The sequence below is a fragment of the Nerophis lumbriciformis genome, linkage group LG09, assembly GCF_033978685.3.
Source record: "Nerophis lumbriciformis linkage group LG09, RoL_Nlum_v2.1, whole genome shotgun sequence".
NCBI classification, from domain to species: Eukaryota; Metazoa; Chordata; class Actinopteri; order Syngnathiformes; family Syngnathidae; genus Nerophis; species Nerophis lumbriciformis.
The window spans coordinates 11853394-11877935 of record NC_084556.2 but is presented as its reverse complement, the minus strand read 5'-3'; the positions used below and the strand labels follow the sequence as shown (position 1 = coordinate 11877935).

The following is a 24542-nucleotide window of genomic DNA, read 5'->3' as shown; positions in this document are numbered from 1 at the left end:
TTCATGTTTAGTGACATACTAATTCTTATTTTTACACTTTTTTTTTCCAAATTCCATTGTATGTTATACTCTTCCGAAACCACCAGAGGGCAGTATAAGTGTCCACATAAGCGGCCATAAGACCCCAATTCAGTAGTGTACACAATTTTGGAAATAAGAGCTAAAAAGTGCTGTCCACGCATGTGGCCACTAAGGCCTTTAGAGGATGTCCTCTAAAGGCCTTAGTGGTTCTTAGTAATATTTGCTGCAATAATGAATACTATTACAGTTTAAAAGGCATGCAATTTTAAGCAGAACATATATTTTTTCTGTCAAAATGAAAAAAATCTATTACAATTAGTGAGAAAATATTAAGTACTTCATCGACACATTTCCAAGTATTTGCGGGCCAGATAAAATAAGATTTGGTCATGAGTTTGACACCTGATTTAGCGGGTCTGAGAATTAGTTGATAACTTTGAAAGAAAGTAGAGCAAAATCAACTCTCAGGTTATCTTGTCCCAAAGTCTCCACTTTGCTGCAGCAGCCCCTCAGTCTCCTCTTGGATAAAAAAAACCTCCTCCTGCATTGTTTTTAGTCACGGGTGCTTCTGTTAGCCCATGTCAAACTGTGCTTTGTTGTCATTCGCCAGCAAAAGGAAGGCGGCTCTTATTTACCCGGCGAGGAAGAAGAGGAGGAAGAGGACGAGGACGAAGACGACAAGTACGAGAGCCGATCTTGGAGACGATGAAGCGGCGACCCGAGGACCTTTTTTTGTCTCTTCCTCAGTATTTTCAAACGAGTCATTTTGACGACGAAGCAGAAGTCTTCTTTCCTTTCCGAGCGTTTTCTTTCTTGGGGAGTTTCCTCCACTCCACAGCATCTCCCTGCTGCTGAGAAAGGTGTTGTTGGACGTAGAAAAAGTAAATACCTGGAGGTGAAATTGGAGTGAGGGCTGTCAGTAATGCACAACATTTGTGTCTACTGTGAAAAGGTATTTTTATACATACTGTATTTAATTCACTAAAACTAAATGATAATTGTGACCCTCACTCAAGTCTTTCATCACTTTATTTATTTTTCTCTCCTTTTTTCCCCCCTGAGCCACCCTGCAGTTATGACAAAGTTTACACCTCGTAAATATTCACGCATGACCCATGCTTCCGGTCCTCGACTAGACACAAAGTGTTTGAATGTAACAGCAAGATAACCCTTTTTTTTTTTGGAAATGACTTTTTTTGTACACTTTTTAAATGTACTTAAGAGGAATTAATGTTGATTCCCCCCCCCCCTCCATTTTAATCTGTGTGGTCCAAAAACAAAACATTTTGAACCATTTCCGCTCCCTTTTATTTTAAAACATTTTTTTTAAGCAAAAAGGACAACCAAGCTCCACTTTTTTTTTCTGTCACTTTAATTTGATTATGACACTTTTGAAGCATTTAAACATGTCCGTCAAAGAAGGCCCACTATACATTTCTTCTGTATTTTTTACTAGCATTTTATTTTAATTTAATATATCAGCTGGGATAGGCTCCAGCACCCCCTGCCACCCCAAAAGGGACAAGCGTTAGAAAATGGATGGATATCATCAAAAACTCTAGATTTGTTTTGCTTTTTTTCCCCTTTAATTTTGCTCCCATTTTCATTTAATTGGCTTGCCAAAAAAAGAACGAAAAAAACTTTTGAAACGGTAGCAGTCACATTTTATTCAATCTGTCCTTAAAACAAAAACACTACAGATTTTTTTTTTTTTTTACTTTTTATTGAATGTAGTGAGAAAAAAAACCATTTGTAAACCAGTTCTGGTCCCATTTAATTCATCTAAATTTTTCCTCAAAAACTAATTTTTTCGCCCCTGTATTCCTTTTAATTATATTTAATTGTGTCTGGTCGGGCAGAACAACTTAAAACATATTCCAGTCACATTTTTAATTCATTTGTTGTTAAAAGTCCTTTTAAAAATGGTAGAAAAAAAACATTCCTTGAATTTTCATATCTGGCAAAAAAGAAAAGGACATTTAGTCATCCGAATATGTTAATGACTTTAAATGAATTGTTTTTAATTGCAGGAGAAGGAATGAAATTATTTTTTTCCCCTAATTCTAACAGTTCCCACCCACCCTGATGAAGAGTCACATGTTTTTGAGTTTGGAGTGAAAAACCAAAATAATATTTATTTGCTTTCCGGCATGTTAAGTCCATTTCACAATTTCGATGACGTCATCACGGTTTGTTTTAAAAGAACGGCTGAGTGAACTGTCCCACTTTTCTTTTGTACTACTACTACTACTGTACGCTATACGCCGTAGTGCAAAGAAACAAAAATGTATGTTTATCTGATAAAAGTTTTGCGATTTGTTACTGTTTATATTGCAAGGATGTGGATGTATTTTTCTTCATGTATTATTTTTCTTTGTAAAAAGATGGATTTCTAATTTACTATATAGCATGTTTGCTTTTGCCAATAAAGATGAAGGAATGGGCTGCTCGGGGAGGGAGAAAAGATCAAAGAAAGAAGGGATTTAAAAAAAAAAAAAAGGAAAAAAAGATTGAATTTGGGCAATAACAACAAAACAAAAATATTGGCAAAGATATATATAAAAAAAAAAGCAGGCAAAAGCATTCCAAGAAAATATCATCTTTAACTGATTGTGCTGTCTTTTGTTTTTGCACCTCAGACATTTTAGTTGATGCCAGAGAAAGTGATCACACCATAACAGATACGCACACTTCATCATGGAATATTATTGCGCCCCATATGCAACACAATCTTGACCTGAAACACACATTCATGTATTTCTTACCTTCTTGAGACCTCTGAAAAATGCCAACCTCTTTAGGACCACCCTTTCTAGATATGTAAAGATTTGTATTTACAACATTAATAATACATACATACTATGCAAATATAAAAAAGCTTGTGAAAAATTAGTTGGAATTTCACAAGAAAAAGGTCACAATTTCACAAGAAAAACTTTGAATTTTGGCAGTCTTATAATAGAAGTCATTTTACCCGACGCAAGTCAAAATTTTACAAGAAAAACATTTGTGCAATATTATGATAAAAGTTGGAATTTTACTCCATAACAGTCGCAATTTTACAAGAAAAGCTTAACATTTTGACAATTTCATGAAAAGAGTCGTAATTTTACTCAGCAAAAGTCACACTTTTATAAGAAAACTTTCAAATTTGGGCAATATAATCCGAATTTTGCTTGGCAAAATGATGACAAAAGTCACAATTTTACTCAAAAAATGTCACTATTTTACAAGAACAAAAACATTGGCAATATTGTGATAACATTCGGAATTATGTATGACAAATGTCACCATTTTGCATTAAAAAGTAATCATTTTAAGAGAAAATATTTCAATATTACAGAAACAAAGAATATGAGAAATTGTTCCCAATTTTATAAGAAAAAAAGTTGACACATTGTGAGGAAAAAGACTGCACTTATTTAATTTTATTTAATGTTTTTTAATTTTTTGTTTGTAATTGGTTTTTAATCTTCATTATTTAGTTCGTATGTCTCTATATACATATTTATTTAAAATGTTTGTATTAATTTTGGCCAAAGGGCGCGCATTTCACTTTCTTACACGCACTTGTTATTACATATGTTGGCCAGAGGGGGAGCACTTCACATTTTTACACACACTTGTTATTTCATATGTTGACCAGAGGGCGAGCACTTTTAAAACTGACACAGTCAATTTGAAAAATCCCTCCTTTTTGGGACCACCCTAATTTTGATAGATTTCACCACCAGGGGTGCAAATGAGACATTCTCTATTAGATGCAATAGTTTTCCGTATTGGGACCATGATTTATGTCCTAACTTGTGCACCGGTCCTCATATGGAAGGTACTTTTTTACAAGAACACACATTGATGACAGTTCCCAAACAATGAGTACTGAATTATAAACGACTTAGAGCATATTAGGAAAAAAAGAAAAAGTCAGAGTGAGAAAAGGGAATTCATGCTTTATTCAGAGGAGGATTCGTGTGTGCGTGCGAGAGAGAGAGAGAGAGAGAGAGAGAGAGAGAGAGAGACCTCCACCAGGGCAGACATTTCCAAGGGAAGAGAGGAAAGCAAATATAGTTTGTAAATATTAGGAGCGTCTGCGATGAGGTGGCGACTTGTCCAGGGTGTACCCCGCCTTCCGCCCGATTGTAGCTGAGATAGGCTCCAGCGCCCCCCGCGACCCCAAAGGGAATAAGCGGTAGAAAATGGATGGATGGATATTAGGAGCGTTTGTGGGTTAAACATCTTGACTTTGTGTTAGAAAGTCTGCCCATGCCTGCTCTAATTCTGTATAAATACATATATTTTATTAGCTTTGTATTAAACATATTATTTAGTTCTAATGTACATATTTTTGGGAAATGTTGATTCTAAAATGGGGAGAGAAAAAAACATGACACTTCCGGTATTTATATTGAGATGCTTTTAATGATTTTACATTTTGTTAACCTTAATCTTTTTTTTTAATTATATTACGCATTTACATATCTAAAATTTGTTTTAGCCTTGTATTATATATATATATATATATATATATATATATATATATATATATATATATATATATATATATATATATATATATATAATTCTCATGAATCCAGAATGGAAAAAAAAAACATGGATTTTACATTGTTTTTAACTTGACCATGTTTTAAATTATATTAAGTAAATATATTTATTTACAGTATATGATTTGTATTATTTATTTTACATTTAAACTGAATATTTTTTTATTATAAATAATATTAAGTGTTTAAATATATTTTTATTATTTGTTTTAGTTTTGCATTAAATCTAACTTTTTTCTTTACATTCTAAAAAGGTAAAATAATGCAGACACTTTCATTATTATTAAAATTATTTTACTGATTTTACATTTTAACTTGATCTTTTTTATTTTAAACCAAATTAATAATTTATATACATTCATATGATTTTGTTTCGCTTTTCAATAATATCAAATATTCTGTTACTTGATTCTATATATATATATATATGTATATATATATATATATATATATATATATATACACATATGTATATATATATATGTATATATATATATATATATATATGTATGTGTATATATATATATATATATATATATATATATATATATACATATGTGCGGCGTCACAACAGTCAAAAGTGAATGTTTGAATCAGTTACCTATATCCATATTTTTTTAATCAACCTTGTTTTTCTATCCACTTCGGGAACTAAGAAGGATGAAATGTCGTGTTTTGTTGTTTTGACGTCTTGACGGGAACTTTTTGACACATTGTTGACTGCACAGTGAAGTGACAACTTAACCCCGGGAACAGACAAATATTGTATATGGCATCACGTCTATGCTAATATTAGACAAATCATGTATAACTTCTTTGTTATTTGTAGGAAGTGGAAGGTAACTGTAGTTCACCAAGGTGACCACTAGGTAGCGCAGCAGCAGCCGGGGATGGAATGGATTTCTTTGTCTCTATGTGGTGATGAATAGGAAGATCGTAACGGATGCTGCTACATTATTTACACGCTGAGGGAAGCCGACACGCGAGCGGCTCGATCACATGAACTTGCAGCGTCAGCAGTCTTTGACCCCCCCCTCCCTCAAAGTCCACTCTTGTAAAACTTCAACTACACAAGACATTTGTCACAATCATGAGCTGGCCATGGTGCTGAAGTACGCCAACATTATTGACAATAATACGTAGAATATGCATGTGAAAAATAAATGAAATGAAATCCGCGATAGAGTGGCAAGTAATTCTACTTAATAAAACAAAATCATTAAAATATAATAATGTATTACAGTTTTGTTGTTTCATCTACTTGCATAAATATTTACTTTACATAAAACAATCACATTTTATCGGGGAGAGGGAAGTCTGGGCTTCTCTGCTTAGGCTGCTGCCCCCGCCACCCGACCTCGGACAGGTGGAAGAAAATAGATGGATGGATATTTTATCGGGTTTATCAGGTTTTTTTTCTAAATATAGGTTTCATTATTGAATCATAATAAGTACTATTTGAGCATCATCATTATTATTATTATTACTATTATTATTATTATTATTATTATTATTAGGGGAGTCCCAACCAGGCCTGGAATTTTGTCATTTTAGGGGCAAAGCCACTTGGCTTTCGGGGCGGTCAACATTTTGAGGGCACAAAGGTCAAATGTCAGGGCAGGAAGGCCATCAAATAAAACAATGATGGTGAGTCCATGGTCATTAAAGGGGAACATTATCACCAGACCTATGTAAGCGTCAATATATACCTTGATGTTGCAGAAAAAAGACCATATATTTTTTTAACCGATTTCCGAACTCTAAATGGGTGAATTTTGGCAAATTAAACGCCTTTCTATTATTCGCTCTCGGAGCGATTAAAGTTAAAGTTAAAGTACCAATGATTGTCACACACACACTAGGTGTGGCGAGATTATTCTCTGCATTTGACCCATCACCCTTGATCACCCCCTGGGAGGTGAGGGGAGCAGTGGGCAGCAGCGGTGGCTGCGCCCGGGAATCATTTTGGTGATTTAACCCCCAATTCCAACCCTTGATGCTGAGTGCCAAGCAGGGAGGTAATGGGTCCCATTTTTATAGTCTTTGGTATGACTCGGCCGGGATTTGAACTCCCAACCTACCGATCTCAGGACGGACACTCTAACCACTAGGCCACCGATGACGTCACAACGGGAAGCAATCCGCCATTTTCTCACCGGGAAGCAATCCGCCATTTTCTCAAACACATTACAAACACCGAGTCAAATCAGCTCTGTTTTTTTTTACGTTTTTTCGACTGTTTTCCGTACTTTGGAGACATCATGCCTCCTCGGTGTGTTGTTGGAGGGTGTAACAACACGAACAGGGACGGATTCAAGTTGCACCAGTGGCCCAAAGATGTGAAAGTGGCAATAAATTGGACGTTTGTTCCGCACACTTTACCGACGAAAGCTATGCTACGACAGAGATGGCAAGAATGTGTGGATATCCTGCGACACTCAAAGCAGATGCATTTCCAACTGGACTGGACAGATCAGCTTTCAGGAAAAGAGAGCGGATGAGGGTATGTCTACAGAATATATTAATTGATGAAAACTGGGCTGTCTGCACTCTCAAAGTGCATGTTGTTGCCAAATGTATTTCATATGCTGTAAACCTAGTTCATAGTTGTTAGTTTCCTTTAATGCCAAACAAACACATACCAATCGTTGGTTAGAAGGCACTCGCCGAATTCGTCCTCGCTTTCTCCCGTGTCGCTGGCTGTCGTGTCGTTTTCGTCGGTTTCGCTTGCATACGGTTCAAACCGATATGGCTCAATAGCTTCAGTTTCTTCTTCAATTTCGTTTTCGCTACCTGCCTCCACACTACAACCATCCGTTTCAATACATGCCTATCTATCTATCCGCCATGTTTGTTTGTATTGGCATCACTGTGTGACGTCACAGGAAAATGGACGGGTGTATATAACGATGGTTAAAATCAGGCACTTTGAAGCTTTTTTTAGGGATATTGCGTGATGGGTAAAATTTTGAAAAAAACTTCGAAAAATAAATTAAGCCACTGGGAACTGATTTTTAATGGTTTTAACCCTTCTGAAATTGTGATAATGTTCCCCTTTAATGCATATTAAAGGGTTAAGGACGATGACATTTTCAATGTGCATTACTTTCAATTAAATAAACAAAGCTGTTGATTTCACAGAATTGTTTTTTATCTGAATCATTTCTTTCTTTTTGTCCACAGTGAGGACAACATGTCGGGGCTTTATGTTGTTTGGAGCACGGCCAGGAGGGTTTACTTCATGCGGCTTTCATTCACGTTAGACTGCCGTCTTACATAGCATGGGGGGGGGGGGGGGGAAGCCATGGCCGTCGTGAAAATTCCTGCCCTGGGACTCCCAACACAACTTTTTCACTTTGATGCTAAACTGATTGTATTGTACAATATGTCCCGGCCGGAAATCTGCATTCAAAGAACTCCGGCTTATTAGTGGAGGGAGGGGGGGGGTCACCCACATATGCGGTCCTCTCCAAGGTTTCTCATAGTCATTCACATCGACGTCTCATTGGGGTTGTGAGTTTTTCCTTGCCCTTATGTGGACTCTGTACCGCGGATGTCGTTGTGGCTTGTGCAGCCCTTTGAGACACTTGTGATTTAGGGCTATATAAATAATATAGTTCGGTCAGGAAAAAACACAAGAGTCTATATCATCCCTACAAGACTGTTTCGCAGGTTTCCCTGCTCGTCAGGGGATTTTATAAATAAATAAATATATAAATAAAACCTGCGAAACAGGCTTGTAAGGATGATAGTGTTTTTTCCTGACCTAACATATATATACATATTTACACACACACACACACACACACACACACACACACACACACACACATACACATATATACTGTATATATACACACATACATATACTCATATGTATATATTATACATATATATTTATATAGATATATATATAGACACACACACACACACACACACACACACACACACACACACACACACACGTATATGTACAATACATACATATATATGTATGTGTGTATATGTGTGTGCATTATGATTTTTCGACCGTTATGTTGTAAGGAAAAATAAAATGCTTCTTCCCCCCAAAAAATGTGCCGCACTTTAAAGACAACATACAGTATATACAGATATCATTTTAATAATTTATTTTAATCATAGGTGTATTATTGTCATTATTTACCCTTTACGATTTATAGAGCAATTTAGGTTTTAGTTGTTTTTTTTTCAACTTTATTTTAGTTTAAAAATATATCTTAAACATATGGTATAAAGCAAGAAAATCATAAATAAACATTGATTGATTGATTGATTGATAGTGAGTTCCAGAGCCCAAAAAAAGTCTGCGGGCTATAGAGCGTTTTCTATTTGAGCTCCAGTACTATGGAATGCCCTCCCGGTAGCAATTAGAGATGCTACCTCAGTAGAAGCATTTAGGCCCATCTTAAAACTAATTTGTATACTCTAGCCTTTAAATAGACCCCCCTTTTTTAGACCAGTTGATCTGCCGTCTCTCTTTTCTGCTCTGCCCCCCTCTCCTGCGTGGAGAGGTTATCAGATGACTACAGATGAGGCGCTGGCTGTTCAAAGTCGGGACCCAGGATGGACCACTCTTTACGCAGGGTCCCCTCCTGACCCCACTATGGACTGGACCGCCCTGAGATCGGTAGGTTGTGAGTTCAAACCCCGGCCGAGTCATACCAAAGACTGTAAAAATGGGACCCATTACCTCCCTGCTTGGCACTCAGCATCAAGGGTTGGAATTGGGGGTTGAATAACCAAAAATTATTCCCGGGTGCGGCCACCTCTGCTGGCCACTGCTCCCCTCACCTCCCAGGGGGTGATCAAGGGTGATGGGTCAAATGGAGAGAATAATTTCGCCACACCTAGTGTGTGTGTGACAATCATTGGTACTTTAACTTTAAGTTAACTCTCACATTATTAACCGTGAACGCATGTGGAAAAGTGCAATATATTTATCTGTACAGTAATCTATTTATTTATTTATATATATTTATTTATTTTATATATATATATATATATATATATCCATCCATCCATCCATCCATCCATCTTCCTCCGCTTATCCGAGGTCGGGTCGCGGGGGCAGCAGCTTAAGCAGGGAAGCCCAGACTTCCCTCTCCCCAGCCACTTCGTCCAGCTCTTCCTGTGGGACCCCGAGGCGTTCCCAGGCCAGCCGGGAGACATAGTCTTCCCAACGTGTCCTGGGTCTTCCCCGCGGCCTCCTACCGGTGGGACGTGCCCTAAACACCTCCCTAGGGAGGCGTTCAGGTGGCATCCTGACCAGATGCCCGAACCACCTCATCTGGCTCCTCTCGATGTGGAGGAGCAGCGGCTTTACTTTGAGCTCCTCCCGGATGGCAGAGCTTCTCACCCTATCTCTAAGGGAGAGCCCCGCCACCCGGCGGAGGAAACTCATTTCGGCCGCTTGTACCCGTGATCTTGTCCTTTCGGTCATAACCCAAAGCTCATGACCATAGGTGAGGATGGGAACGTAGATCGACCGGTAAATTGAGAGCTTTGCCTTCCGGCTCAGCTCCTTCTTCACCACAACGGATCGATACAGCATCCGCATTACTGAAGACGCCGCACCGATCCGCCTGTCGATCTCACGATCCACTCTTCCCTCACTCGTGAACAAGACTCCGAGGTACTTGAACTCCTCCACTTGGGGCAAGATCTCCTCCCCAACCCGGAGATGGCACTCCACCCTTTTCCGGGCGAGAACCATGGACTCAGACTCGGAGGTGCTGATTCTCATCCCAGTCGCTTCACACTCAGCTGCGAACCGATCCAGTGAGAGCTGAAGATCCTGGCCAGATGAAGCCATCAGGACCACATCATCTGCAAAAAGCAGAGACCTAATCCTGCAGCCACCAAACCAGATCCCCTCAACGCCTTAACTGCGCCTAGAAATTCTGTCCATAAAAGTTATGAACAGAATCGGTGACAAAGGGCAGCCTTGGCGGAGTCCAACCCTCACTGGAAACGTGTCCGACTTACTGCCGGCAATGCGGACCAAGCTCTGGCACTGATCATACAGGGAGCGGACTGCCACAATCAGACAGTCCGATACCCCGTACTCTCTGAGCACTCCCCACAGGACTTCCCGAGGGACACGGTCGAATGCCTTCTCCAAGTCCACAAAACACATGTAGACTGGTTGGGCAAACTCCCATGCACCCTCAAGGACCCTGCCGAGAGTATAGAGCTGGTCCACAGTTCCACGACCAGGACGAAAACCACACTGTTCCTCCTGAATCCGAGGTTCGACTATATATATATATATATATATATATATATATATATATATATATTATTTATATATATTTATTTATTTATATATGCACCTTATTGCTTTTTTATCCTGCACTACCATGAGCTTATGTAACGAAATTTTGTTCTTATCTGTGCTGTAAAGTTCAAATTTGAATGACAATAAAAAGGAAGTCTAAGTCTAAGTATCCACTGGACATCCATTGCACCGGTCAGTTTTTGAAAACAAATTGATGTAGAATCAGGATGAATAAAAATTGCGATTCGGATGTGAATTAATTTTTTTCTGCACCCTAATTATTAGCGTTAAACATTTATGTTTAATAAGCCATACAGTATCTCAATGCTTCTATGATAGAATCATACACACGTGAGGAAGGCATGACTGGCAGAGTGGTGGAAGATTGTTGCGCATGTGCAGGGCAGGCAGGTCCACCTGTTGTAAGAGGAGCTGCTGAGGAGGAGGAGGAGGAGGAGGAAGGTGTAGGAGTGCAGTCCTTGCGTGCTGTCAGTGCGGACTTCTTCTTCCTCCATCAAAGTTAACGCGGGAAGAAGAAGAAGAAGATGATGATGATGACCATGGACGGCAAGCAGCACTTGAGCCACCCCGCCGTGCACGAGAGCATGCGCAGGGCGTGTGTGCAGACTCCATCCCAGGTAGGTTTTGTGTGGAAATGTGACTTTCTTCTGTTCCTCCTCCTCCTCCTCCCTCCATATGAATTTTTATGACCTGCCTCCTCCTCCTCTTTCCTGACACAATTCCCCACTGAATCCCAGCATGCCGGCTTGCAGCTGCAGGCCAATATATTGGGGGGCGGCGTGGAGGAGAGCCTGCTGGCGCGGGCAGAAGCTCTGCAGGCGGCGGCTGACAGCATCAGGAGAGACGCCTGCACCTTCCATACCATGAGCACCTCCAGCTCATCTCCTTCCTCCGTCTCCTTGCACATGCCCGCCATCCTCACGCCCCAGAACCATCATCATCATCATCACCACCACCACCAGCTGGAGGCCGGGGACCTCCTGGAGCACCTGTCCAGCAGCCTGGCGGTGAGCGGGATGGGCGCCCCGGAGCCCGGCATGGCGCACCACCACCTGCAGACCATGGGGCAGCTCCACCAGGCCATGGCCGCCATGGGTCACCCTCACCCGGCCATGCCCGCTCACGCCGACGTGGAGTCGGACCCGCGCGAGCTGGAAGCCTTCGCCGAGCGCTTCAAGCAGAGGCGCATCAAGCTCGGCGTGACGCAAGCGGACGTGGGCTCGGCCCTGGCCGACCTCAAGATCCCCGGCGTGGGCTCGCTGAGCCAGAGCACCATTTGCCGGTTCGAGTCCCTGACGCTGTCGCACAACAACATGATCGCGCTGAAGCCGGTGCTCCACGCCTGGCTGGAGGAGGCGGAGGCGGCGCACCGGGACAGGAGCGCCAAGCACGACCTCCTCGGCGGCGGCCCGGGGGACGACGCCAGGAGGCGGCGGCGCACTTCTATCGCCGCGCCGGAGAAGCGCTCCCTGGAGGCCTACTTCGCCATCCAGCCCAGGCCCTCCTCGGAGAAGATCGCCGCCATCGCGGAGAAACTGGACTTGAAAAAAAACGTGGTCCGAGTGTGGTTCTGCAACCAGAGGCAGAAACAGAAGCGCATGAAGTACTCGGCGGTGCACTGACATTGAACGCATCGCCGGCGAAACATTTGTGAGGCAGCTCTTCTTTGTCACCGCTCAGCTTTTTGGGAGCATCTCTTCTCTTTTTTTCGTTTGAGTGCACTTTTTTTAAAAGCATTAATCAGGAATTGTTGGGACTCACGCTTGTGCTGTAACGACACTCGATGTCACGTTCAGGGATATTACGTCACTTTACGTCATTTGATGGACGGACCATTTCAACACAAAAACACGTTGTTTTTCCTAAGTGCAAATGTTACTGATGGTGGCTTTAAAAGGCTCATTATTATTATTCTTAGTTGTTGAAATGATACAATTCCAACTGTGTGGATTGTTTTCCTCACACACATATTTCACAAAGTTGTGTTCATGTTGAAGGAAAAAATGCTGCTATCCTTTATTAATATTATATTTATACTGACTTGTCACTTTATTAGGAACACCTGCACAGTCTGACACCTTTTTTTAATAATAAAAAAAAAAAAAAGGCTAAATTGGGATCAATTTAAAAATGTTTATATCATTATTTAATCCATGCTACATTTATTTTAAATATTTGCATACGGTATCTTATTGGGTTGTGTAGTTGTATGCAATGTTGTGGCTAGAGAGAACATCATATTTCCTCACCGTTTTTAAAAATGTTGAATTGTTAAAATGTAATTAATAAATACCTGTTTATTTTCGAAAGAGTTAATATTCATCAATCCTTTTATTCAGTATCATTTTATCCATGCTTTGTTAATTGAATATTTTATACATAAACTGTCCTCCCACCCCCAAAATACAGGGATTAAATTAAATATGCACCATGAGTGTTTTTTTTGTTTTTTTAATACATAAAGCCTCTTTATTTGGTGGACTTTTAATTATGGATGATGAATGGATCCTTTTACAATTATTGTTATTCAGTAATGACAATGTAATGTTTATTATACATTGGCGCAAAAATGAAGTAGAAGCAAGGGATTTATAGAGCAAATGTATTTCTGCAGCTAATAGGTTTTCTCAATGATATTATTTCAATATTATTTTCAATGATTGTATTTTGGACAATTTATCATGCAATTTATGTACTTTTATTAAAAATATTGTAGAGAAAAATATGGTATTCACCTCTAACTCAAATATATATATATATATATATATATATATATATATATATATATATATATATATATATATATATATATATATATATATATATATATATATATATATATATATATATATATACACACATACATATATAGTCGAGGTTTTCTTGGTTTATCCGTTATACAGCGCTCAATACCGGGGTAGAGCGGAATATACGTTAGGTCAGGAAAAAACACAAGAGGCTATATCATCCTTACAAGCCTGTTTCGCAGGTTTCCCTGCTCGTCAGGGGATTTTATTTATATATTTATTTGTTTATAAAATCCCCTGACGAGCAGGGAAACCTGCGAAACAGGCTTGTAAGGATGATCTAGCCTCTTGTGTTTTTTCCTGACCTAACATATATATACATATTTACATACACACACATATATATATATATATATATATACTGTATATATGCACACATACATATATACTCATATGTATATATTATACATATATATATACACACATACATACATATATACATATATATATATATATATATATACATACAGGTATATATATATATATATATATATATATATAGACATACACACACACACGTATATATATATATAGACATACACACACACGTATATGTATATGTACAATATATACATATATATGTATATATATATATATATATATATATATATATATATATATATATATATATATATATATATATATATATATATATATATATATATGTGTGTGTGTGTTATGATTTTTCGACCGTTACGTTATAAGGAAAAATAAAATGCTTCTTCCCCCCAAAAAATGTGCCGCATTTTAAAGACAACATACAGTATATACAGATATCATTTTATTAATTTATTTTAATCATAGGTGTATTATTCTCATTATTTACCCTTTAAGATTTATAGAGCAATTTAGGTTTTAGTTTTTTTTTTTTTTAACTTTATTTTAGTTTACAAATATATCTTAAACATATAATATAAAGCAAGAAAATAATAAATATTGTATTGAATTTGTATATATTTTTTTAAATTTTGTTTTGTTTTACATTGACTTTGAATATACATCATTTTTAAAATTACTTAACAAAATAAAACCTAAATATTGTTCTTTTCTCGCGGGACCATCACTGTGGACTGTGTCCAGTCCAATATTTAGTAATGTATTAATATTAATACACAATCGGTCTGGAAATTATGCTAAACAGACAGAGGTTGGATATATGGGACACTTCTTTAGGTACACGTGCAATCAATTTCCCAGCATTGTTCTGATTCTGGTTGTGCACGGGGCCATACAGCTGTCTAAAATACATATTAGGAACACACCTCAATACTGATGAACATACAGGATGTGATTATCAGGCGTTCCTAATGAAGTGTACATGTAAGGAGCAGGTTAAACAGGGTCTGCTGGGTGGTGTTAATTCATAATAGATGTTGATATGAGAAGCAGGGCTTTGTGTCTTGCTGGTAAGTGGAGCTGAAAAGCGTCATGTGGCCAACTCTAAATAATTGACATTCTCATGCAGCAATCTCACATTGGAGTTCAAAAAAGACTTTTGGGAGGGGTGCAAACACATTTAAAGGTCTGTTAGTGACAGAATGGGGATATTGCTCCAGAAGAAGCCTCTTATACGAAAACACAGACAAGGTTGTCGTTGCGGTGCGGAGGGTAAGGGAATGCAGCCCAAAATCAATAATTTATCAATAGCCAGTAGCGGCAAATGAGAATGTACAAGACTCTTCTCTATTAGTCAGCTTCTATCAGCATCACAACGCACGCGCACAGACTTACAGGCTGGGATAATGAATGTCGTCTTCATGGAGATGATGTCCATCTGTCTTGCGTGTTTCTCTAGAGGAGTCCATCACGTCAGCTGGAAGGGACAACCACAGAGGAAACACACGCCATTGGTTTGTTGTACACTAAAGAACACAATGCATACAAACATCATCATTACATAGAACTCACACAACACCACATTATGGATATTTAGTATTCCTAATATTGTGTCCCCATGAAGGCACTAAATAGGGTAATCCTAATGGCAACAGTTGGCACTTTTAACAATAAAAACAACATGTGTTTTGTCTAAAAATAGTTAAATTAATTGCCAGTTTTATTTTATACTTAAAATGGCTGAAATAGATTGATTCAGTTTATGTTGCTTATTTAAATGAGTTATTTGAAGTACAAACCCCGTTTCCATATGAGTTGGGAAATTGTGTTGGATGTAAATATAAACACAGTATATGTATATATATATATATACAATATATACAGTTGGGAAAGGGCATGTTCACCACTGTGTTACATGGCTTTTCCTTTTAACAACACTCAGTAAACGTTTGGGAACTGAGGTGACACATTTTTTAAGCTTCTCAGGTGGAATTCTTTCCCATTCTTGCTTGATATACAGCTTAAGTTGTTCAACAGTCCGGGGGTCTCCGTTGTGGTATTTTAGGCTTCATAATGCGCCACACATTTTCAATGGGAGACAGATCTGGACTACAGGCAGGCCAGTCTAGTACCCGCACTCTTTTACTATGAAGCCACGTTGATGTAACACGTGGCTTGGCATTGTCTTGCCTAAATAAACAGGGGCGTCCATAGTAACGTTGCTTGGATGGCAACATATGTTGCTCCAAAACCTGTATGTACCTTTCAGCATTAATGGTGCCTTCACAGATGTGTAAGTTACCCTTGCCTTGGGCACTAATACACCCCCATACCATCACAGATGCTGGCTTTTCAACTTTGCACCTACGGTATAACAATCCGGATGGTTCTTTTCCTCTTTGGTCCGGAGGACACGACGTCCACAGTTTCCAAAAACAATTTGAAATGTGGACTCGTCTGACCACAGAACACTTTTCCACTTTGTCTCAGTCCATCTTAGATGAGCTCAGGCCCAGCGAAGTCGACGGCGTTTCTGGGTGTTGTTGATAAACGGTTTTCGCCTTGCATAGGAGAGTTTTAACTTGCACTTACAGATGTAGTGACCAACTGTAGTTACTGACAGTGGGTTTCTGAAGTGTTCCTGAGCCCATGTGGTGATATCCTTTACATACTGATGTCGCTTGTTGATGCAGTACAGCCTAAAGGATCGAAGGTCACGGGCTTAGCTGCTTTCGTGCAGTGATTTCTCCAGATTCTCGGAAACCTTTGATGATATTACGGAGCGTAGATGGTGAAATCCCTAAATTCCTTGCAATAGCTGGTTGAAAAAGGTTTTTCTTAAACTGTTCAACAATTTGCTCATGCATTTGTTGACAAAGTGGTGACCCTCGCCCCATCCTTGTTTGCGAATGACTGAGCATTTCATGGAATCTACTTTTATACCCAATCATGGCACCCACCTGTTCCCAATTTGCCTGCACACCTGTGGGATGTTCCAAATAAGTGTTTGATGAGCATTCCTCAACTTTATCAGTATTTATTGCCACCTTTCCCAACTTCTTTGTCACGTGTTGCTGGCATCAAATTCTAAAGTTAATGATTATTTGCAACAAAAAAATATGTTTATCAGTTTGAACATCAAATATGTTGTCTTTGTAGCATATTCAACTGAATATGGGTTGAAAAGGATTTGCAAATCATTGTATTCCGTTTATATTTACATCTAACACAATTTCCCAACTCATATGGAAACGGGGTTTGTAAATGCTGGTGCAATTATGTGTATTGTATCGCCACAGCAAATACAACTAAATAAATAAATGAATACAATACTATTTTAATAAAAAAATATTTAAAAAAAATAGCTGTCATAGTTTTAAATTCAGGATTTTTTAAAGGTTGAGATTAAAATTTAATTAGTTGTTTATCAATTGTTGATTAATCGAAACAATTATAGTAGCATAAAAAGTATTACGTGAGTTGTCATATCACTACTCAGTGGTTAGAGTGTCCGCCCTGAGATCGGTAGGTTGTGAGTTCAAACCCCGGCCGAGTCATACCAAAGACTATAAAAATGGGACCCATTACCTCCCTGCTTGGCACTCAGCATCAAGGGTTGTAATTGGGGGTTAAATCACCAAAAATGATTCCCTGGCGCGGCACCGCTGCTGCCCACTGCTCCCCTCACTTCCCAGGGGGTGAACAAGGGGATGGGTCAAATGCAGAGGACAAATTTCACCACACCTAGTGTGTGTGACTATCAGTGGTACTTTAACTTTAACTTTATTTACTCAGCATACATTAAAAAAGTTTGAGAAATACATTAAAGTAATTATGTTTACCCCGAAAGAGACAAGCGGTAGAAAATGGATGGATGGATGGATGGATGCCACTAAATTGAAAAAAAAAAAAAACTGTCTTCATTTTTACTCTAATTTTTTTTGTGGCATTTTTACCTACTTAAATGGCAAACGATCGGTACTTATGCGGCACAATAACCAATCCTCCTCACATTGAACGCCACATCCCCCTGTTCACGCACTCATTCACACACCCATAGCGCAACCGCAACCCATAAGGGGAAAAGTGGGTCAAGTGTCCTGACTGGATTCGAACCTGGAACCGTAAGAGCCCCGCCGCCCCTTACGTAGTTGGTCTGTACGTCGCAACTACTTTGAGATGAAAATATGGACATACATGTTTTTAATTTTCCCCCTAGTGGCTGTGACCAGAATAGGGATGTTGTCGGTGCAACTCTGGTCCGGGTACCACCAGAATCACTTGATTAAAGTACAGTGTTTTATAGTGGTACTGTTCAAAATGTGTGTAATGTTACAGAATGGCCAGAAATATTGAATCTACTTGCTAAATAAAATCTCTGCCTCATTTTTTAAAAATGAATACTTAGGCCTACTACGCTTATGGTGCTACTTGGAGCACCCTGGTCGCTAATAAACCGCATTTTCTTGATGACAAGGGGACAAGATATAGTCAGCAGGCGGGCCTGAAGAACAGTGTGATACTCCGCATTCATTATTCAAAGTCCTCTCCATTATCAGAGTGCCTTGAGGAATAAGATTAGCCAGCCAGAAAAAAATTCACCGCGGTGTGATATATATTTTTTTCTTTCTTTCCTGCTAACAGCACTTAAAAAGACCGGAAGTCAGCACAACATTAAATATCGACTCCAAGAGGGGGGGTGGGAAAAGGCTAGCAAGAAGGAAGAAACGAAGGAGGAAAAGGAAGTAGGAAGAGTGAGTGATAAAAAGTTTGACATTGTGTCATCCCGACTGTCCCAACTCGTTTCTTCACGGAGCGTCACGTCAAGGTGAGTCTCTGCCAGCAGGCTGACAGTGAGGCGGCGCGACAAGTGGGGAGCACCCACAGGACACCGCGGGTGAGGAGGAGGAGGGTGGATGTCATGCAAAGACTTAAAGTGAAGTGAATTATATTTATATAGCGCTTTTTCTTCAGTAACTCAAAAGCGCTTTTACATCGAGAAACCCGTTTTCTACAGTTCAGTGTGGGCGGCGCCAGGAGCGAGGTGTCTCGCCCAAGGACACAATGGCATTGGCGAGGATGGCACGAGCTGGATTCGAAACCAGGAACCCTCAGCTCTGCCACCCCCACAACTCACGTGGCGTAATGATCACCTTCCGTGGAAAGTTGGGAATATTGTTGACATTTGTGTTGATGCCATATCATTTCAACTGAAACAAAAAACACATCGTAATTGTAAAATTTAGGCACGTAAGAGGGACGGATTCCAGACATCCCCCCCCCCCCAAAAAAAACAAGGTTCCAAAGTCACAGGAGGGCGGAGTTGGCGGCGAGTCGCCAAGCCTTGAACGTCCGCAGCCGGCGAGGGAGACGCAGGTGGCGGTGACGCGTTGAACGCCGGTGAATCTGGCGAGGTGGGCGACCACGGAGCGGCCGCACTCTTGGCCGATGAGGAGGAAGCGTGTGGGCGTCTGATGTCAGGTAAGCTGGAGGTCGCAGAGGCGACTTTAGGACAAACACAGACGATGGGCCCGTGGGACGGCTCGCCGGAGACGAAGATTGCGGCGATATGGGACGGCCCGCCGGAGATGAAGATTGCGGCGCCGTGGGAAGGCCCGCCGGAGACAAGGATGGTGTTTCCAGAGCTGGAGCAGCAGGCGGCTGGGCTGTCGGCGTGTCCACAGCGGCCGTCTGCGATGGCCTCACTGGAAGAGGTGAGAGCTGTGCTTCCCCTGTCGCACAGCTGACCTTAGACCCCCCCTAAAGGGACGGATTCCAGACATCCCAAGAAAGGCTGAAGGAGCGGGGAGGGACCTGGGGGATCTCGGGTCTTACCGACTCTGGCCGCCCCCCTGGAATAGACGACATGGACATGGAGGGAGCCGAGGAACCAGTCCGTGCAGCACTCAAGCCACAGAGCTTGTCCATTATGGAGACCAAGCGGGCGGTATAGCTCGGTTGGTTGAGCAGCCGTGCCAGCAACTTGAGGGTTGCAGGTTCGATCCCCCCTTCTGCCATCCTAGTCACGGCCGTTGTGTCCTTGGGCAAGACACTTTACCCACCTGCTCCCAGTGCCACCCACACTGGTTTAAATGTAACTTAGATATTGGGTTTCACTATGTAAAGCGCTTTGAGTCACTAGAGAAAAGCGCTATATAAATATAATTCACTTCACTTCACTTCTCCTCTGCGGGGTTCGTATTTGGCTCGATGATTCCGTCAGGTTCTGTTGGTCTTGAACCCCAAGACGCAGAGATGGCAGGCGTGGCGCAGGTAAACATGGCTTTAATGTCAAAAAGGAAAAGCAGGGAACATTGACACAGGAAGCAGGAAAAGAGGAAACAATCATCGAGCCCTGACTGGAGGGTGAGGCACGCACAAATAGCAGCCTGATTGGCAACTGCAACCAGGTGAGCCAGGCTGCCAATCAGGGACAGGTGAGAGAAACGAGCGCTCAGGGACACATGCAGGAAGTGGAACTAAAATAAGAGCGCTGACAGGAAATAAGCACATACTAAGGAAACATACCAAGAAGTGAATGTGACGATCTGTCACATTTGGTAATAATTTCAACATTTACTTTTATCCATTAACACCAACAATTGTTTCTGGTAGTTTTTGGAGGCACATGCTTTTCAACAATAAAATGTAACTTTCATCTACTCTTATTTGGAATTGCAGCTTAGAAATTGTACTTTTTACTTTTGCTTTTATTCTTAAAAAACATTTTGGGTAGTTTGTGGACATACGAATTTTCATAATTTTCATGTTTTCAAAAAGTGAGCAAAAATGTATGTAATTCATAGATTCCATAGAAAATATAGATTGGGAATATATTGGCATCAGTTTTAGAGATACATGCTTTTCAACAATACATTCCTCCATCCATCCATCCGTTTTCTCCCGCTTATCCGAGGTCGGGTCGCGGGGGCAGCAGCCTAAGCAGAGAAGCCCAGACTTCCCTCTCCCCATTTTTTTGTAGAAACATGCTTTTCAAGCATATTTCCCCATAAATTGCAGTTAATTTCCCCCGGAAAGGGGTGTAAACTATACCTTACTTTCTTTAGAAAATGTGTACTATTCACATTTGGTTTGATCCATGAAGTTTTTAGAGATACAGTACGTGCTTTTCAACATTTTTTCCCTCATAAATCACAGTAAAGTCAGATGGAAAGGGTCAGAAAATGTACCTTATTCCAACACTCATTTGGAAATGTAGTTTATAAATATATTTTTTACATTTGCTTTAATCCATTAAATCGTTTTGGGTAGTTTTTGGAGATACATGCTTTTCAATAAGTATTTTTTTAAATAAATTCCTGTGTTTAAAAAGGGGCCGAAAAATTGTATTTTGAGATTTTATGAAAATGTAGATGGAGAATATTTTGGGCATTTGTTTTCATTCATTAAACACTTTTGGAGTCACAAGTTTTTGACAATACATTACCTTCAATTGTAGTTTATTTCTTTAGAAATGGATGGAAAATGTACTGTACTTTCTTTGAAAAGTGTAAATTCGGATTATTTTTGACATTTGCTGCCATCAATAAAAATGAGTTCTGGTGGTTTTTTAGATATGAATGCTTTTCTACATTATAACCCCATACATTGCAGTTCATTCTCTTAAAAATGGGTGAAAAATACACCTTATGTTTCATGGAAAGTGTAGCTTGGGAATATTATTCACATATGCATAGAAATAATTTGCGCTAGTTTTTGGAGATGCAAGCTTATTCCTTTAAATTGTAAATGCAACAGGTTCCTTTGGAAAGGGGCGAAAAATTTACCTTTATATTTACTTTTAGTATGGAAATATTTTGTTTTTTTTACATTTGCTTTTATCCATAAAAAAAATATTTGGGTGGTTTTTGGAGATACATTCTTTTCAACAAGTACTTCCATAAATTCATGTTTATAAAAAGGGGGCCAAAAAATGTACATCAATTTTAGTTTTCATTGAAAATGTAGATTAGGAATATTTTTGTATTTGCTTTTATTTATATAGCTTTTTCATTGGACAGTGCCAACATACTATATTCTCATACGTGTACTTGCTTGGAAAGGATGAGCTCAGTCGTGTCCTTCATGAAATGGTCCTTCATTACGTGGCCTAAAGGGACAAATGAGAAACAAAGAGAGAAGCGAGTCCTTGTTTAAAAGATGGCAGACTCGTGTAGAAGCAACAATGGCAGCGTTGATGAACTCACTCGCACTCCTTTCTTCCCCTTTGAAGACACACATGAAACACAGAGACCCCCGGAGGACGCCCCCTGGCAGTTGCACCCCCCTTTCCACCAGCCCCGCCGTCTGCTCCCAGGGGCCCTCGGGCCCTCAAGTCAGCCCTGAGGCTACTGGACCACAATCATCTTGCAGAAGCAGCAGCCTGCATACAAGAGAAGAACATCATCATTTAGATACAGGAAAATGTTTTTAACACCTTGTGTGTGAGTGTGTGTGTGTATAGTTACAACATTAAGAAGCCAAGACCAGGAAGAAGAACACAGTGTTAAAGATTCAGAGCTTCTGATTGGTGCATGTGTAAAAAAGCAAACATGGTTCAAAAATATTTTTGTCATCACCTAATTTGTTTGTAAAATGTCCAATCACATGAAACACATCAATAAGCTGTCAAGTAAAAGCCAACGCATCAGGTGGCGCCACAGTATATCCCAAAATCATGAGGTCATTTTAGGCAGTCGGAAACAAGAAAAACAAAGACGCGATAACCAAAACTTTACTAATACAAATCTAATAATGAACAAAAATGTAATCATCTCATACAACGGAGATTAAATAGAAACATTATGAAAAAGTAGAGTAAAAATATAAGCCATTCAAATAATAAAAATAACATATAGTTTTATATAAGAAAATAATCAAGAAGCAGGTAAATGTTATAGCCACAATGAAATACAAATAAAAAATAAAAAAAGGAAATTAAGTTAAAAAAAAACACAGTCAAAAATAAATGAAAATGTAAAACAAAAAAACCCGAATCTAGTTATATCAAATAAAATAAAGGATTAAGTCAAAGTCACATAATAGATAATAGATACATTATAACTAAACAGATGAATGAGTTAGTTTCGGGCTATAATACGAATACATGAAATAAAAACAAGGAAAAAGCCGCAAAATAACAAAAAAAAAACATGACATTAGGTGAAAATAGATTTTAAAAAGTAAAGCATACAAAACACATAATTAGAGCTGTCAAATTTAACGCATCCACTGGTGCAATTAATCCCAAAAAATGATCGTGTCAATCATGTATACGCAGATTAATCACGCAGTGCTCCCTCACCTTGACTCAAACTCCAACTGGTGGCAAATTTAAATTTTAAATAAATCCTGACAGAACTTTTTGTTGTGCAAGTAAATACATCACACATTAAAGTAAAACATAAATAAATAAAAAACTTTCCTGTATGACATTCTGACAAGGAAATTGCATTTGTGTCAAAATACTGGGGCCTTTTTTAAATTGAATTTAAATTATGCACGTGGTTAATACCCTGTGATTAATCTAAATCAAAAAATGTGATGAATCTCATCAGAGACAATTCACTGTTTGACAGCACTACATAGCACATATATAGTAGGGCTGTGACTCTTTGGGCACCACACAGTTCGTGTTTCAGTAGTGTGTTTGAGAGGAAAACATTTCAGTAGTGTGTATGAGATTGTTTCAATAGTATGTGTGAGAGGAAAACATTTCAGTAGTGTGTATGAGAGTGTTTCAGTAGTGTGTGTGAGAGGAAAACATTTCAGTAGTGTGTATGAGAGTGTTTCAGGAGTGTGTGTGAGAGGAAAACATTTCAGTAGTGTGTATGAAATTGTTTCAGTAGTATGTGTGAGAGGAAAACATTTCAGTAGTGTGTATGAGAGTGTTTCAGTAGTGTGTTTGAGAGGAAAACATTTCAGTAGTGTGTACGAGAGTGTTTCAGTAGTGTGCGTGAGAGAAAAACATTTCAGTAGTGTGTATGAGAGTGTTTCAGTAGTTGTGTACGAGAGTGTTTCAGTAGTGTGTGTGAGAGAAAAACATTTCAGTAGTGTGTATGAGAGTGTTTCAGTAGTGTGAGAGAAAAACATTTCAGTAGTGTGTATGAGTTTTTCAGTAGTGTGTGTGAGAGAAAAACATTTCAGTACTGTGTATAAGAGTGTTTCAGTAGTGTGTAAGAGTGTTTCAGTAGTGTGTGTGAGAGAAAAAACATTTCAGTACTGTGTATTAGAGCGCTTCAGTAGTGTGTATGAGTGTTTCAGTAGTATGTGTGAGAGAAAAACATTTTAGTAGTGTATGTAAGAGGTAATTTTGAATAATGTCCTTAACGGCCCCTCATACTTTTCAACAACACAGTCCCATTTATAGCTGTTGTCTGAGAAAGGGACACAAAATATAGGATATGTTCCCATTATTTGCAGGTAACTATAGGTGAAAGTGTAGTTAGAGAATATTAGTTACACAATAAGATTCTATTCTTGGGGTGAACAATTCCA

General features: G+C 39.3%; 2 protein-coding genes across 3 annotated transcripts in view; both read left to right on the top strand.

Moving 5' to 3' along the window:
- The window catches only part of rbm27 (RNA binding motif protein 27), a 37072-nt gene extending 35988 nt beyond the window's left edge, over window positions 1-1084 (top strand). For both annotated transcript variants that reach the window (XM_061962569.1, XM_061962568.1), the window contains exon 21: window positions 632-1084. In XM_061962569.1, coding sequence (XP_061818553.1) covers window positions 632-730 — 99 coding nt within the window. In that variant the 3' untranslated portion in view covers window positions 731-1084. The remainder of the gene's footprint in view (window positions 1-631) is intronic.
- An 8065-nt stretch (window positions 1085-9149) lies between these two features.
- Window positions 9150-13211, top strand: LOC133607147 (POU domain, class 4, transcription factor 3-like). The gene is made up of 3 exons (XM_061961612.1): window positions 9150-9231; window positions 11284-11519; window positions 11640-13211. The coding sequence occupies exons 2-3, from the start codon at window positions 11427-11429 to the stop codon at window positions 12522-12524; spliced, it is 978 nt and encodes a 325-aa protein (XP_061817596.1). The 5' UTR covers window positions 9150-9231; window positions 11284-11426; the 3' UTR covers window positions 12525-13211.
- The last annotated feature ends 11331 nt before the right edge of the window (window positions 13212-24542 follow it).

Bases quoted from the DNA above. Each gene is read 5' to 3' on its own strand.
- LOC133607147 (XM_061961612.1), top strand. From the start codon at position 11,427: ATGATGATGATGACCATGGACGGCAAGCAGCACTTGAGCCACCCCGCC. The intron at 11,520-11,639 runs GTAGGTTTTGTG...ACTGAATCCCAG, and splicing joins GTGTGCAGACTCCATCCCAG to CATGCCGGCTTGCAGCTGCA.